Source organism: Chiloscyllium plagiosum, unplaced genomic scaffold (genome assembly GCF_037043375.1).
Source record: "Chiloscyllium plagiosum isolate Xiang-an unplaced genomic scaffold, Cpla_swu_hap1 HiC_scaffold_13, whole genome shotgun sequence".
In the NCBI taxonomy this organism is placed as follows: domain Eukaryota; kingdom Metazoa; phylum Chordata; class Chondrichthyes; order Orectolobiformes; family Hemiscylliidae; genus Chiloscyllium; species Chiloscyllium plagiosum.
The window spans coordinates 50,255,615-50,268,253 of record NW_028270151.1 but is presented as its reverse complement, the minus strand read 5'-3'; the positions used below and the strand labels follow the sequence as shown (position 1 = coordinate 50,268,253).

At 40.2% G+C, this 12,639-nt stretch overlaps 1 protein-coding gene across 10 annotated transcripts in view; it reads left to right on the top strand.

Moving 5' to 3' along the window:
* The window catches only part of naaladl2 (N-acetylated alpha-linked acidic dipeptidase like 2), a 1,006,049-nt gene that overhangs the window by 705,635 nt on the left and 287,775 nt on the right, over nucleotides 1–12,639 (top strand). For 8 of the 10 annotated variants that reach the window (XM_087993578.1, XM_087993583.1, XM_043702219.2 and 5 more), the window contains 2 exons: nucleotides 6,550–6,669; nucleotides 10,446–10,538. In XM_087993578.1, the coding sequence (XP_087849704.1) occupies nucleotides 6,550–6,669; nucleotides 10,446–10,538 (213 nt within the window). The remainder of the gene's footprint in view (nucleotides 1–6,549; nucleotides 6,670–10,445; nucleotides 10,539–12,639) is intronic. The other 2 variants (XM_043702223.2, XM_087993582.1) reach the window with 1 other exon arrangement.

Sequence of the window (12,639 nt, the reverse complement as noted above, 5' to 3'; positions counted from 1 at the left end):
GTACACCCCAGTCCAACACCGGTATCTCCAAATCATGACATTAGACAGGGCCGCTGTCCCCCTTACTGTCAAAACAGCACTTCAGTGAAATTGCATGAATAAATGAAACTCACACTGGCAAATAGTAAACTAATCTCATGACCCAGCTGCAGTAATCCGTTTAATATCCCTTATTCTTTTATTAAGTACATGTGTAATTTCTAATTTATTTAGAGTACATCGGTCTCGTACTTTTACTAACATTTACGAACGTAAAAGACAAAAGGGCCAAACGCAGGCAGGTGGGATAAGTTTGGCATGGACGAGTTGGACCGAAGGGTCTGTTTCCGTGCTGTATGACTCTATCGGTCTGCGACTAAAACCTCTTAATTTTGCAAGCAGACCGTACAGACACCCTTAATCCTATCAGAAGTAACAGCCACCATTTAACAAATGTTTAAGCCATCTCCAGTTTCCCCAGGACAGAAGTCACCCAAACCTTTGTGTACAATACATAAAACAATGTAACACCATAGTGATAGAATCTTAATATATGTAAGAATTGTGGATAAGGAAGCTACTGTAAGAACTGCATATCAGGATTCTATCATTGCCTCAAACCTGTACTACTGCAGTTGCTGAATAAAGAGGCTATTTTCACCACTCACCAATTTTGGTCGTTATTTGTACATGATCCCACAACATCTAAGGGGAATAGTCCTCATGCAAGTCAAAGAAGATTGTTGTCAGTCAGAGGGTACTGGCACAATCAGTCAAGGGCATCGTCCGCGATCAGTCCATGGGCTTGCGGTCAAGACCAGGGGTTTGGTAACATTACAGTCATGGGAGCCATAATGATATGCTGACAACTGAGGACAGAGTAGCACTTGTTTAGTCAGGGCTCTGACATGGTGTTGCACTAACAAGGGGGAGCCTATATGGCTTGATTCTTGTAGCTGCAGTTACCATGACAATCAATAAAACAGCACCATCCTCATTACATGTCCTCCCACAGCGTTAAACAGTATGAATGACAGACCGAAGACATTCCTTGCCTGACTCCCTTCACAAACTAGAATGTCCATCCTTACCTCTAATGACTCCTGAAGCTGTTGTATAAGCCACACAAGATACTTGGACATACTGAAGTCTTTTGTTGTTTTCACCATAGAGCATCATGTTGGACAGTTTTAAAAACTTTGGTACAATCTCTGTCTGGAACATTTACTTGTTTGTACATCTCTCTCCACTGTCAAGAGAATCTTTTTTCAGAAATGAAGCTGAACTGCTCTTGTACTATTTTTTTTCACAGGGACCATTCTGCCTGAGCCTGGGCATACACTGTTTGAGAACATAGAACATTACAGTGCAGTACAGGCCCTTCAGCCCTTGTGTTGCTCCACCCTGTCACACTAATCTGAAGCCCATCCTACCTACACTACTCCATGTACGTCCATTTGCCTGTCCAATGATGACTTAAATGCACTTAAACTTGGCGAGTCTACTACCGTTGCAGGCAAAGCATTCCATACCCTTACTGCTCTCTGAGTAAAGAAACTACCTCTGACATCTGTCTTATACCTATCTTCCCTCACTTTAAAGTTGTGTCCCCTCATGTTTGCCGTCCCCATACTTGGAAAAAGGCTCTCCCTTTCCACCCTATCTAACCCTCTGATTATCTTGTATGTCTCTATTAAGTCACCTCTCAACCTCCTTCTCTCTAAAGAGAATAGCCTCAAGGTCCTCAGTCTTTCCACATAAGACATTCCTTTCATACCAGGCAACATCCTAGTAAATCTCCTCTGCACCCTTTCCAAAGCTTCCACATCCTTCTTATAATGTGGTGACCAGAACTGTACACAATACTCCACAGTCCTGTGTGGCTGCTCTCTTGGACAATGTGACTATCTCAGACGTACTTCACTTGCAAGACCATTTATTTATTGTTCATAAGAGCGTAGGAACAAGAGCAGACCATTCAGCTCATTGAGTCTGCTCCACCATTTATGATGATGACAGCTGGTTGAATATTTTACTGCCTTATATACATACTGTACAGATAATCATTGGGAATTAGAAATTTATCAAGCTCTACTTTGTTTTATTTTCCACCCAACTCCTATTTAAATCTTTCTCCTCTCACCTTAAAATTATGCCCTCTAGTTTTGAATTTCTCTGCCTTAGAGAAAAGATCATAGCTATTCACCTTATCAGTGACCCTCATGATTTCATAAATCTTGATAAGGTCACCTCCGCAACCTCCTACACTGCAGTGAAGAGCATCCCAGCCTATCCTTATAACTCAAACTCTCCAATCCCAGTAACATCCTTGTAAATCTTTTCTGCACCCTCTCCAATTTAATAATATCCTTCATAAAGCAGGGTGACCAGAACTGTCCAAAAGTGGCCTCACCAACATCCTGGCGAAAGTGAGGACTGCAGATGCTGGAACTTAGAGTCAAGATTAGAGTGGTGCTGGAAGTGCATAGCAGGTCAGGCAGCTTCTGAGGAACAGGAAAACATGATTCCTGATGAAGGGCTCTTGCCCAAAAGATTGATTTTCGTGTTCCTTGGATGCTGTCTAACCTGCTGTGCATTTTCAGCACCACTCTAATCTTATCACCAACATCCTATGCAATCGCAACATGATATCTCAACTCCCATAACTCAATGGCCTGAGCAATGAAGGCAAACATGACAAACAACCCTGTCTACCTGTGATCCAACTTTCAAAGAACTATATGCCTGAACTCCCTAGGTCTCTCTGTTCAATATTAGGGTGTAGGGGCATTCTTAAGAGGGAAATAAGGAGGGAAAAAGGGAGATATGAGAAGATAGCCTTGGCAGATACGGTTAAGGATAGTCCAAAGACATTCTACAAGTACTTTAAGAGCAAAAGAGCAAGTAGGGAGGGAATATTGCTCCTTAAAGATCAATGAACTTATCTATGTGTGGAACCATAGGAGATGGGAGAGATGCTAAACAAATAGTTTTAACTGTGGAGAAAGCTAAGGAATTCACTCTTTTTGAAAACAGTCCACATTATAGAACTCAGGGTGCTGGAGGTCTTAAAAAGTATAAAGGTAGATAAATCTCTCGAACCTAATCAAGTGTGTCCCAGAACATTCTAGAGCCCCTAGCAGAGACATTTCTATTAACAGCAGCCACGGGTGAAGTGCTGGAAGACTTGGAGGGTGGCTAGCGTACCTTTATTTGAGAAAGGACAAAGCTTGAAACTAGAAACCGTTGAGTCTAACATCAACAGTGGGAAAGTTGTTGAAGGGAATTCTGAGTGATAGGATTTACGTGTCCTTTGGAAAGGCAATGATTGATTAGGGATAGTCAACATGGCCTCATGTGTGGGAAATCTTGTCTCACAAACTGGACCACCTCAGTCACCTCCCTCCCCTTCCTGGGCCTCTCCATCTCCATCAACAGTGACTGACTCAACATCGACATCTTCTGCAAACCCACCAACTCACACAGCTATCTGGACTACACCTCCTCCCAACCTGGCTCCTGTAAAAACACTATCCCTTATTCCCAATTCCTCTGCCTCCGCCACATCTGCTCCCAGGAGGACCAGTTCCACCACAGAACACACCAGATGTGTTTAAAGACTGCAGTTTCCCCTCCCACATGGTTGAAGTTGCCCTCCAGCGCATCTCATCCACTTCTCGCACCTCCGCCCTCAAACCCCACCCCTCCAACCACAACAAGGACAGAACCACCCTGGTTCTCACCTTTCACCCCACCAACCTCCAGATACATCGCATCATCCTCCGTCATTTCTGCAACCTACAAACGGACCCCACTACCAGAGATATATTTTCTTCCCCACCCCTAAGCGCTTTCTGTAAAGACCATTCCATCTACGACTCTCTCGTCAGGTCTACACCCCCCACCAACCAACCCTTCCCTCCTGACACCTTCTCTTGCTACTGCAGGAATCGCAAAACCTGTGCCCACACCTCCCCACCAGACCACCATCCAAGGCTCCAAAGGAGCCTTCCACATCCATCAAAGTTTTACCTGCACACCCACACGTCACTTACTGTATCCATTGCTCCCAATGCGGTCTCCTCCACATTGGGGAGACAGAACACCTACTTGCAGACTACTTCGATAACATCTCCAGGATACCCACACCAACCCACCCTACCGCCCTGCGGCCGAACACTTCAACTCCCCCTCCCAAGTACATGCAGGTCCTGGGCCTCCTCCATTGCCACATCTTTACACCTGACACCTGGAGGAACACTTCATCTTTCGCCTTAGGACCCACCAACCACACAGTATCAATGTGGATTTCACCAGTTTTCTCATTTCCCCAACCCCCACCTTATCCCAGTTCCAGCCTTCCAACTCGGCACCGCCCTCATGACCTGTCCTACCTGTCCATCTTCCTTCCCACATATCTGCTCCACCCTCTTGTCTGACCTATCATCCTTATCCCCACCTCCATCTATCTCCCACCTCCATCTATCTATCGCAATCTTAGCTACCTTCCCCCCAGCCCCAACCCACACCCCTCCCATTTATCTCTCCACCCCTCTCGACTCACAGCCTCATTCCTGATGAAGGGCTTTTGCCTGAAATGTCGATTCTCCTGCTTATCGGATGCTGCATGACCTGCTATGCTTTTCCAGCACTAAACTATTGACTCCTTCAGCAAATAATCAATGCTTGATATTTCATGTTTTACGACAGCCAATTTAAAGAATAAAAAACATTCTGTAAAACTTACAAGCAATTTTACAAATGATATGGGAAATTTAACAGCAACATTTCATTGGCTTTTCCACTTGGATTGTTATTTCCTCAAAACATTCAAGGGCTACTCACTGAGGATCTTACTCATTATATTCCTTGTTGACTACAGTTTACCAAGTCAATATTTTTACAAATGATTCGCAAACTTACTCCTGAGAATTGACTTAATTATTTTGCAAAGTATGGAAGTAAGATTAATAGGTTGACTTTGTCTTTTTCAGATGTGAACATCATATTATCTTGTAAACTCCCTACTGATACATCCCCAATAGCCTCATAATGATTATTGGTGCCTTATAAGCCTCCTTTGTGACTCTTTGCACTCTAGGATAAATATCATGTACCTTTCAAAATGTTTTAGTTCTGAACTCTCGAAATTGAGATTAAAGTCTTTTGTTTAGTCTTGGCTACCCCTGAAAATGCATGCTGTTTGTCATTGTTTGATAGAAATTCTTATTCAGAATATTTATGATCTTTTATTCCTTATCAGTTACAAACTAATTGCTGTTTCAATGGTTTGTATTTTCATCTCTACCTTCTTATAATTGTTCAACTGAGAAAACATTATGCTGCCCTATTACTGCAAAATACCTGACATAGTTGTAACTTATTTTATTCTCTCTGTGCACCTTTAATTACCCTTTAAAGTATTCTTTGCATGACTATATTTTATATGTTCGTATATTTTTAAGTTTTTTTTATTAACTGCAAATAATAGGTGTCTAATTTTTACAGAGTGATTGAAAGATCTACTGTCATTTTGTGTATTTAAAAATAGAAATTGAGTTAACTGTTCATGAATGCATTTATACATAGTTCACGTAGAGCCTGGAGTAGATCACTCAGCTCCTTGAGTCTGTCCCATCATTCCATTGGACAATGGTTGATCTGTACTTCTCCCCAATTTATTCATCTGATCAATATTCCTCAGTACCCTTACCTACTCAAAAATACAACAATCTGAATATGTATATCTTCTACAAATTCAACCATCATAAACTTGTGGAGAAGACATAGGCTTGTCCAATTTTTAAGATTATATCTGATCTTTTTTCCCCAATAGTAGAAACCCTTTTTTCCACCGTGTTGAATTACTTTCTTTTTAAATACTTATTAATGAAATCATCCTTCAATTTGCGGCATGAGGGAATACAAGCCTTGCTTCTTCAACCTATTTATAATTTAAGCCTTTAAGCCCCGGTAGAGATTTGGTGAATCTGATGTGAATCCTCCAAAGCCATGTTATGAACATGCACTGGGCGTGGTTCCCCAATTTTGTTATGGTTTCAGATGGGCTACTTGCAACCATCTCCCTTAGTTTATGAGGGGTGAACTGGCTCCTCTTGGTTACTAACCCAAACTCTTCATTGGTCACAACAAGGTATTTTGAAAATAAATTCTTCTCTTGTAGATGCCTTTCTCCAGACCCAAATGAACTTATGTTTTGAAAAGAGCCAAAATAACCAGGCTTTCTTGAATTAATAAAAAGTGAGTTTATAAATTACTAACGACAAGAAATAACAGTAATTTAGCACACAAGCATGTAGATTAGAAATAAGAAGTGAGTCTAAAAAGATTTTTTTGAGGAATAGGGAGCAGAGTCAGAATTGTTCATGAACAGCAGATAGTTGAACGTTGCAGCCATTTGTGGTGCATGTTTCTGGTAATGTTGATGTTGGTAGTTGACTGAAATTTGGCTTTCTAGCTTGATTGAAACACTTTTGTCCTGATTCCTTTTAGCAATAGTTTAACTGACAGCACTTAGATAAAATACTTTGATCTTTTCTTTTCCTGCAGTGCATAGATGTTTAAATGGATATTTTCAAAGCAGTGGCCTGCACAACATATTGGTCGATAACCCATACAGAGAAGGGAGGAAGTTCGCTTTTAACCCCTCTCCTTATGTATTCTTAAAAGGTGAGGATGAAAATTTGTGTCCCACCCAGACTGCTTTTATAAGCAGTCTGAAATACTCCCAGGCAATTGTAAGTTCAGTTTGTGAATCAAGTTCCCTCCAACCACAGGGGATGAACTTGGACTTCACCAGTTTCTTCATCCCCCCTCCCCCCACCTTGTCTCAGCCGAATCCCTCCAGCCCGGCACCGCCTTCCTGACCTGCAGTCTTCTTCTTGACCTCTCCGCCTCCACCCTACTCCGACCTATCACCCTCACCTTGACCTCTTTCCACCTATCACATTTCCAACGCCCCTCCTCCAAGTCCCTCCTCCCTACCTTTTATCTTCTCCTGCTGAACACTCTCTGCTCATTCCTGAAGAAGGGCATGTGCCCGAAACGTCGAATCTTCTGTTCCCTAGATGCTGCCTGACCTGCTGTGCTGTTCCAGCAATAAAGTTTCAGCTTTGATCTCCAGCGTCTGCAGACCTCACTTTCTCCTCTCCCTTCTTTGACACTTGGTCAAGTGTGACATTCCAGACTGACTCTCTCCAGGCAGCCACTGAATTTATGCCTGCACTCAACTTTGGCTGTATGTCATCATTTTTATTTAAAGTTTGATTTGTCCTTTGGTGAGCCAAGATTATGATCTGTGGTCATTGCAATCAGTACATCCTTGCATTTAACATGGTTAATGTATTTTGGAAAGCAACTTTCTGAATCTTACAGGGAATCTTTTAAGCAAAGCAAAATAGCCTTATTCAGTAGCTGTTAATTTTGAAATGATGCCCTTTTCACTTTGTTATCTGATATCAGAGTCCAGTTGATATTTCAGATAGAATTAGTTTTTTATTGGTTGAATTGGGACAGATCTTAAAACAGCCAGTAGTAATTGAACAGAACTAGCAGTTCACACTTGGAAATTGACTTACTGCAGCTTTCTGCTCTGAAACTTGCTATTACCAGAAAGCCATTTTGATGTTCACTCACTATACGGCTACAGGGTATGTAGGAGACATGTGAGCAGAAAAAAACAATTGTGTTTTTTGTTAAGCAATCAGCTGGTGGATTGTTACTGAACAGCAAAAGGTCTGAACCTGGAACTTTCAGTTATAAGTGTTTAATTCATTGCTGGTGACAAACATTTCTGTCAATTTGGACATATATAACGGTAAGCCCACAGGGCTTCACTGTTACCCCTTCTACATAGCCAGGACAATTATTTGTTTGCAAAAAACAACAAGTTAATAAGCAAAAAAGTTATTTCTTTTTTCATTTAAATGCAATTCAAAATAAGTGTTCCCACATTAATTGTTTATATTAACTTTTAATAACAGCAGAAGCTTTGTTCCCATGACAATGTGAGCCGGGGTGGAAGAGCTGTGATATTGTTCAGGCCAGCTGTAAGCTGTCAATCAGTGAATACTACTTCTGATTGAAATGCTACTTGATTGACAGTGCCTTAAAGTACAGATATGAGACAGCAATTAAATGAACTGATTGCTGCTGTCTGAAAATGTTAAAAGCCAGCTATTTTATACATTGGAGCTGCAGTGCATCCTGAAAGTATCACTTTACATGAACAGCATTTTAACTATTCACCCACAAAATCTTTCTGGGAAATACAGAACAGGGTCCTTTTTTTAAAAAAAAAGCTTATTATGACATCCACATCTCTGGAACTTCAAAAGTCAAACCGCTTATTTGAACTCAGTGGTTGCAAGGCACCTTTATTATAGAAAGCATGGAAACTTAGAGTGCAGAAGGAGCTCTCCAGCCCAAGTCCACTTTGCAGCTCTTGGTCCAAAACATTTCAAGGGATGGCACTTCAGTGCATATCCAAGTACTTTGTAAATGTTCGGAAATGTTCTGCCTCTATCACTTTTTCAGGCAGCAGGCTCCAGACTTGCACCACCCTCAGAATGAAAGAATTGCTGATCAAATCTATTCAAAATTTCCCATCTTTTACCCTAAATCTATGACTCCTAGTTATGGAGCCCTTAACCTAGGGGAATAACACTTCCCCAGCCACTCTATCGAGAGCCCTCAGTTTTATCAACTTCAAATGGTCTCCCCATGATTTCCTCTGTTCCAAAGTAAATATTCCTAGCGCATCCAATCTTTCTGCATAACTAAAATTATCTGGTCCAAGTAACATCCTCGCAAATCTTTTCTGTTCCTTCTCTATTGCAATCATATATTTTCTGTATTTTGGGAGCCGGAACTATTTCTCATATTCCATCTGTGGTCGAGCTAGTAATTTTTATGCCATTATTGTCCTGGTAGAATCTGATAATAACAAAAAGAGATGAGTATGCTAAATGACCAACAGAAGTAAATCATTGCCTGAGATTTCAATTTTAAAATATTTTTGCTGCAATAACGTGCCAAAGTTCAGATGTTAATAGGCCAATTAAAAAAGGTAAATTTCCTATTCACTAACAGAACCAAAACCTGTCATTTTGATGCAATGTAATGCTTTTGCTGATATGCATTATCACAGGAACAGTCCCACAGCTTCACCTCCCCCTGTTATGCCAGGTTAAAACTTGGTGTCCTTAGACAGTTATCCCATTCCTAGATACAGTTATCACCTGGCAGGTGATCATCTGTTCCTTAAGTTTCTGAATTCCCCATCTGTTTTGTTCCTTTCATTTTGAACAAAAACTGAATTCTCAAGGACATTATCTTTGGTCATTAAACCAAAAGCAGTTCCCCTCTGCTCTCCCACAATAGTGGTGTCACTAGCTCTGTGTCTCAAAGAGTAGGTATATTTTTCTTTTCAGGATACTGTGACAAGGTGTTAAAACTGCCACCCAACTTCATTAGGTTTATGTTTTTAATTTCTCTCCCTATGGCAATTGGATCACATGTGCATGAGTCTGAGCTGAGGTGTTTATCTGTAATTCTTTTTTTAACTGCAAGTTAAGATATATTGAAAATATAAACATCTTGTAAATTTGAGTGCACATGACAACAGTTCTGTCACAACATCCCAGCTGTTATATTCTGTGCGTTGGTTAGTAATAACTAGTATTCTTGAATGCCTTATGTACCTGTTGCAGCCACTTCAAGAATCTGTGAACATACCCTCTATTTCTCTATACTTTTCAGCATCCAACTATTTCTTGTGTATTCTCTCACCTTGCCTGCTTTTTCCAAATGAATGATTTCTCATGTTCCAGGTTGAACTCCATTTGCCATGATTGACCAGCTTAACTAGTCCATTGATACCTTCCGAGAGTCTATAGTTTTCTTCTTCAACCAAGCAGCAATTTTTGTATCATCTGCAAACTTCATGCCCTCCTCTCAATCTTGAATCCTACCACTATTGTTGTTCCAGTCTTGTTCTTCCCCCACTGTGCACCCGAGCCACCAGTGGTGCCACAGACTTGGCTGTACCTGCACATCGTAGAGGAATGTCACTCTCTGAATAATGGGAAGGTGATATTTTGAACAAAGCAAACATGAACCATCTGCATTATAAAAGCAGGAAAAAAAACTTCATTAAAATAGAAGAACAAAATGTAACTGAAACTTAATTTCAAATGACAAGGTCCTACTCCATGCCTCTGTTCACAGAAGGGCTAACAGGTGTGCTGTTGTGGTGGTCTGATTCAGATGTTTTAGCAAGTCTACAATTTTCATGATTTAACTTGTGTTAATTTGTGTTGGAAAACTGGTCACAAAATCAGGATATGGATTAACAAAATGCCAAAGTTTGTTGAGAATTTCTGACAATGTGTATTTAACCTTTTCTTACGATCTATTACTATGTCTCTGTTTTATCTTGAATACAGTCAGTAAAACCATCAGGCTGGAGGTGGCAACAGTCTCAGAATATAGAACAATCCAGAATGTAATTGGCTACGTGAAAGGATCCATCAACCCAGGTGACTTAATATTATAGGCCAACTTGCATGAATTTTTAATACAACATGTATAGTAATTCTGCAGGTCTGACAGAAATTGAACTTCTATTCAGTAATGTTATTTTATTTACTAGCTTCAGTCCGTACTTTCTCTTCTAATTGTGCTTTGCATGTCGTTTCCAATTCAATAACAGATCACATGTCTTGATTGAGAGGAAATACAGAAAATTTATATTAAAAGATCAGATATGCACAGTGTCATCTTTTTGGATGTGTGACAGTAATTGGTGCTGTACTTTGTACTATACAGCATCCCTGCTCACATGAAATAATTTCTTTGCAACTACAAAATGTTTTTTTTTAACTGCCTTTCATTTTTGCTGCAGCAGGATTCCCTGAGTGCAGCACTTAGACCAAATATGATTAACCGAGAGGAAAGTGTACCACAAGTGAGCTTTTGAGAAATTGTGTGTTCTACCATGACCATTAAATTAAAATTGAATCTGTCAAGCAGTTGAAGTGCTTTGTCCACTCCAATTTTTTTTTCATGAATAACCAGCTCTTTAAGAAAGTTGCATGTATATTACTTCATTACCTTTGGAACTGGTGCCCTTTCTCCTCTTGTTTCAGTGAGCAAGCGGTCAATCTATGAAACAAGCTCCCCAAGGAGATAGGGCAAGCAGTTAGTATTGATTCATTTAAATGCAAATAAGGTAGATTTCGTTCAGAAAATAACATTTTAGGCTGCAGTACACAAGCAATTTCAGCCATGACAGGTGATAAGTGCAGCATGCTTGAAAGGAGCATGTAGTTTTGGACTATGGTTCCCAAAGCTTTCTACCACTTGGGTTTTCAGCACATTAGTCTACAACAGAGCCAGATGTAATTGATAGTTGATATGATTAGTTGACAATTCCATTATTATTAGGTGAGCACTGAGTTGGTAAAAGACACATTAGTTGGACTTCCATCATTATTTATCTGGTAGTTCCTATAAATAAATGCTGTTGTCGCAGATATTTCCTGATTATTTTTCTTTAAACATATCCATTAATGGCATGTGAGCATCACTAGCATGGTCAGCATGTATTACACATCTCTAATTTCTCAAGAAGGTTGGCGTTAAGTTTTCCTCTTGAGACACAGAACCTCACTTGATACACACTCAGGGTACTACTAAAAAGGGAATTCCAGGATTTTGACCCATTGGCAGAGAAGGGATGCTGATGTAGTTGTAAGTCAGTACAATGTGTGACTTGGAAGAAACATTTGCAGCTCATCACATTTCCAGCATCAGTTGCCCTTCATGTTGAAGATGGTAGAAATTGCAGATTTGAACAGTAATAAGAACGTTGGCAAGAAGGTTGCATTGTTGTGGACTATGATGGCTTTCTTCAGTGTTCTTGCAGCTGAACTCATCCAGGGATGAGTCCATTACACTCCTGATTTATACCTTGCCGATCACACTTATACCTTGTAGATGGGCTGTGAGAAGTCAGAAGGTGATTTACTCACCTCATAATTCCTGGTCTTTGATACACTTATGTACTGAGTACATTTATATGGCTCTTCCAGTTCATTTTCTTTGTAGTGGTAATCCCCCAGGAAGTTGGTTGTGTGGGATTCAGTGTTGATAATGTTGTTGAATGTCAAGGGGAGAGAGTTTGATTCTCTTATTGGAGATGATCATTGCCTCACATTTGTGTGGCATGAATGTAAAATATTCTCTTTATTTTTCCCTTCATTGCTTTGGTACGGAATATTACTAACTTACAAGTCTTCAATTTGACACAACATGTGATTGAAATCAAAGATAGCATCAAATCTTGTTTACAAAGTATCGGAGATACAGTGAACCATGTTCAGTGGCATGTGCTGTGCAAGTGCAGAAGATGCAACACTCATCCTTTTATCTCCAGTCTTTTCTCATCAAGGTTCCAAACACTCTTTCAAGTGAAATGGAGAAACTGTCAAGCAATATAAATTAAGTTTCACCTAAGTAGAACCAAAGTGCAATTTTAAGTGAATTTAAAATACATTTAAACAACCTGAATCTGGAAATCAGGGTTAAACAAAAATGATGTGATCGGGTAACAGGCAGGAAAGATTAAATGACAAAATA